The sequence below is a fragment of the Lithobates pipiens genome, unplaced genomic scaffold (genome assembly GCF_037356315.1).
Source record: "Lithobates pipiens isolate NorthernLeopardFrog02 unplaced genomic scaffold, aLitPip1_a1.2 Scaffold_18, whole genome shotgun sequence".
NCBI classification, from domain to species: domain Eukaryota; kingdom Metazoa; phylum Chordata; class Amphibia; order Anura; family Ranidae; genus Lithobates; species Lithobates pipiens.
The window spans coordinates 497,741,720-497,746,008 of record NW_027507758.1 but is presented as its reverse complement, the minus strand read 5'-3'; the positions used below and the strand labels follow the sequence as shown (position 1 = coordinate 497,746,008).

General features: G+C 41.3%; 1 protein-coding gene across 5 annotated transcripts in view; it reads left to right on the top strand.

Moving 5' to 3' along the window:
* KY (kyphoscoliosis peptidase) overlaps positions 1-3,903 on the top strand; it is a 105,157-nt gene extending 101,254 nt beyond the window's left edge. For all 5 annotated transcript variants that reach the window (XM_077488646.1, XM_077488643.1, XM_077488642.1 and 2 more), the window contains one exon: positions 2,788-3,903. In XM_077488646.1, coding sequence (XP_077344772.1) covers positions 2,788-3,701 — 914 coding nt within the window. In that variant the 3' untranslated portion in view covers positions 3,702-3,903. The remainder of the gene's footprint in view (positions 1-2,787) is intronic.
* Positions 3,904-4,289: the final 386 nt, after the last annotated feature.

Below are 4,289 nucleotides of genomic sequence, written 5' to 3'. Positions count from 1 at the left end.
GCACAGCCTCATAAGTGCCCATCAATGTTAGTCCCCCACAGTACCTGGTCTGCACAGCTTCTTCTCGCTAGGACCCAAGTGTAGTGTTTGCCCTGCAGGTGGTTTCTTTGGAGTTAGGAGCCCAGGACCAGCTGTGCACTGCTGGTACATCTGATCCTCTACCTTCCTCCTGGGCACCACAGAGCTAGGTAACTAGGGCTTGAGGAACTTGGGGGGGAGGGGGGGCATGAGGTGAGCGGGCATGGACTCCCAAATCCTGTCCACCAATCGGCTAATCTCCCGACTATGTAGCTGTTTAGAAAAGAAACTTCTCTGGGTCTCCCCTGTGTTCTGCAGGGGCTGGGGGACAGACAGTACATGCCTGGTAATAGGCATAAACTAAACAGTTACTTGGCTCTTTCATTATGATGGAGTCATATATCAGAATCTAGGATCTATATCCAGATTGCTTCTTGCTTCTCTGAAGTCCTCCAAACAACTGCTGCTCCTTAGTTTCTAAGCACATGGCTTGTACCAAGTCCTTTCCCCTCCCCTCACTTCCTGCTACCTAATTTCCTGTAGTAAGCTTCACAAACCACTCCAAAAAGTACACTTTCATACCAAAAACAATGCATGGTCTTAGTTCTATATTTATGCTATATAAAATCACAAAAAAATTGTCATAGCAAAACACAGATGTATGAGGTAATAAAATCACTGCTATGAATTAAAGCGTTAAAGTGTTGATTTTTACCTATAGGTAATCCTATAATATAGCTTACCAATAGGTACAGTAAATATTTCCTAAACGGTCACCATTTAGGAGATTAAGTAGAAACGTAGTTGCACGCTGCTAATCAATACACTAACACTAAAAAGAAACTACCGTAAAGGGAATTAATGCTGCTGCTGTCACCTAAGTGTTCCCACAAGAAAAAGAAGATAAAGTGAATGTGACAGCGCTACATATATAGTAAGCTCAAATAATAAAAATCAACATAGAAAAAAAAATTAGGAGATATTTACTTTAGAAGCAGCTGACATCCCCGGCGCATATGCTCTGAGAGAACAGCATACCCGTGCAGTAAACAGCGCGGGAGTGACGTCATTGTGGCTCGGCTATTCATATTGCTGAACCCCACAAACCCGGAAGCAAGCCCGGGTGTAGATAGAAGCCCCTACAGTGGTGACAGCACACTACTGGAGGGCTTCGTTTTCAGGTAAATCTGTCATAATAATTTTATGGCTTAAACTGCCTTTTTTTTTGTATGCGGTTTACTACCGAAATAGATAACGGGACTCCTCAAAGGATCAAAATATAATGTATTTTTTTTCAAAGAAAATATGTTAAACCACAAATGTGCATTAATGTTGAAGTTGAAAGATCTAACATTATGTTTAAAAGCTAGGTTTAGATCAATTGACTTTTATGGAGTCTTAAGGTCTTAACCTTAACCAATAAAAGTCACTTAGCCTAAACCTAGCTAAGGTAAGTTAGTAAAGGTTAAATTTAAAGGGACCATTATGCATATGCAATGCATTAACATATGTTGAAGTTCTTGGAGTTTCATTTTAAAGTAATACTAAACCTAAAAATGTTTTTTAAGTTGCTTGCAAAAAGGTAAAAAACTTTTCAGTTTCCCTGTGCCCCTCCTTCCTTGTGTGAAGGGGAAGAGAGGGGAGAAGAGATCAGCGCTGTGCCACATCTATTCTTCCCTTCCTTCCTCTTCACAAAGCATTCGAGCAGCAGCAGGAGTCACTGGTTCCTGCTGCTGTCAATCAAATGCAGTGAAGAGGAAGTGGGGGGGGAGGGGGGGTGGGCCACTGTGTAAGTCTATGGAGCCCGGCTCCCTAGACACATAGATCGCGAGTGAACACGCACATGGAGCCTTCATATGAGCTCTAATCCATTGCAGAAAAATACACACAGTATGATTTTTGCTCTATACTACTCAGCACCCAGGTGCACTGTTACAGTGTGAACAGAACACATAGAAAACTATTGTTTTCTATTGCTCTTCCAGAGCAGAAAAACATAGATCTCTGCACAAGTGTGAACAAGCCCTTACATTGCATCAGTGTCCTCAGTCCCCCCTTCACATCACAGATCCCCACCCCCTTTTACATCAGAGACCCCTACACACACACACAAACTCCCCCCATCACAGACCCCCAACCATAGACCACCTTTATCACATACCCCCCTCATCTTAACAGACCTTGCATCATAGTCCCCTCATCACAGACCCCATCACAAACCCCCCTCCTTGCAGATCCCCCCAATCGCAGTCCTCCCTCCATATTCCAGACTCCTGTCCCTTTCATAACATCACAATACTGAATAAGATTGGACAGTGTGGGGAAGGGAGATGAAGGGGGGGGGGGGGGTTCTGATTTGTTATAAAAAGGGACAGACTTGGATGTCAGACAATGTTATAAAAGGGACAGACAGGGTGATAGTGGCGGCAGTGGAAAGGTGAGTCGGTGAGTGGGGAGAGGATACTAGGGCAACTATTTGACGAGGTTGCTGGGTCCGGATCTGGACCGCGGTCCGTCATTTAGTGATGCCTGCTCTTGTAAGTAGAATGTCTCATCCAACACTGGTGTATTATTATGATTATTATTAATAAAAAATTATATAGCGCCAACAATTTGCATAACATGGTTTTTATTCTGTTTCCCAGTTTTAATAGAAATGGTGTAAATTTATTACATATTGTCTTTACAGTGTAGATTTTTATTTTTTTTTAAACTGCTAAATTACCACACCTTACCCATTTAATTGTCTTATTTTTGTGATATCTTTAGTGACAGGGAAAGTCTCTATTGTCATTGAGAGCTGCAATGATCTGAAATTCCTTTTCAAACTCGGTGAGCAAGAAAGTCCTGGTATACTCACATTGTTGGACAATGGAATGAAGCTTGATGTTTATCCTCAACAGCCTGGCCAGCATGTCCTTAATATTTTTGCCCAAAAAGCTGATTCTGAAAAAAAATTGCAGTTGGTTATAGAATACAGAATTGACAGCAAACACATTGACAGTAGCATGAGGATTCCAAAGTGCATCCATAATCCCGTAGGACCAAGCAGGCTAACTGAAAAAGCAGGGCTTGTGAACCCTTCACATGCAGATCCAGTGATTTATACGGATGATGGGCTCTTTACTATACATTTTACGTTGAAGAAGAAATTATATTTTTTTTGTTCCTTACAGTCTGATGAAGTACAAATGACATCGGAAATGGAGAACAGGCATGTATTCACAACAGAGGAAGAGAACAAAGTGGACATAAATGTTTGCCTTCCTCAGGCAGGAACCTATGTTTTAACGGTTTTTATCAAGACTGATAAAAATGATAATGGTAACTATAAGTACTTATGCAATTATCTCATTATATGTACCAACCCTGCAGTAGGATGGCCAGTGTTTCCATTGACATACTCTAACTGGGCCAAGCACTATAAGTTGGTGCAGCCATTAGAAGGCATTTTACCTGCAAATACTGATGTTTCCTTCAAGCTTTACATTCCTGATGCAGATGCAGTATGTTTTCAAGGGCAAAAAGATTCCCCTCTGGCCCTCTCTGATAGTAATTACTGGGAAGGGACATGCAGTACAGCTGATAGACAAGATATCATTGTTATGATCAAAAATATTAGTGAACCTAACACTTGGTATTACTTGATAAAATACGAAGTAAAAACAAACAAAACAAAGTGATCTAATGAAAGGTACCACATAATCTTTTTTTACATTTTACCAGCATAATCATATGCCTTGATAACCCATTCTGTCGATAATGTCTAACCAATTTTACATTCTGATCACGTCAGCCACACCGATGATGCCTCTAACGTCAAAATAGAGTGTGTGCTTAAACTGTAGCCAAGCCTAAAATTAAAATAAATAGTGCCTTAACTTTTGTTTGTTGCAATAACTTTGTTGTCTTTGTTGCTTCTTTTTCTTTTGACAATCTTTAAAGTGACTGTAAATGCGCAAAGGTTTTTTTTTTTTTTTAAATAAAATAACAAATATGTTTTACTTACCTGGTCTGTGCAATGGTTTTGCACAGAGTGGCCCCAATCCTCCTCTTCTCGGGTTCCTCGCTGGTGCTCCTGGCTTGGGGCACTCGTACGTCCTTGCTCCTGAGCCCTGCTATGTGTGTACATAAGACAAATAGATTGCGGCTTGGCCCCACTCCTCTCCTTTATCGCTGACTGTGGTTGACAGCAGAAGGAATCAATTGCTCAACCATTGAGGAGGGAGAGAGGTGCTGCTCTCAAGCACATCACTGATCTGGCTCAGGTA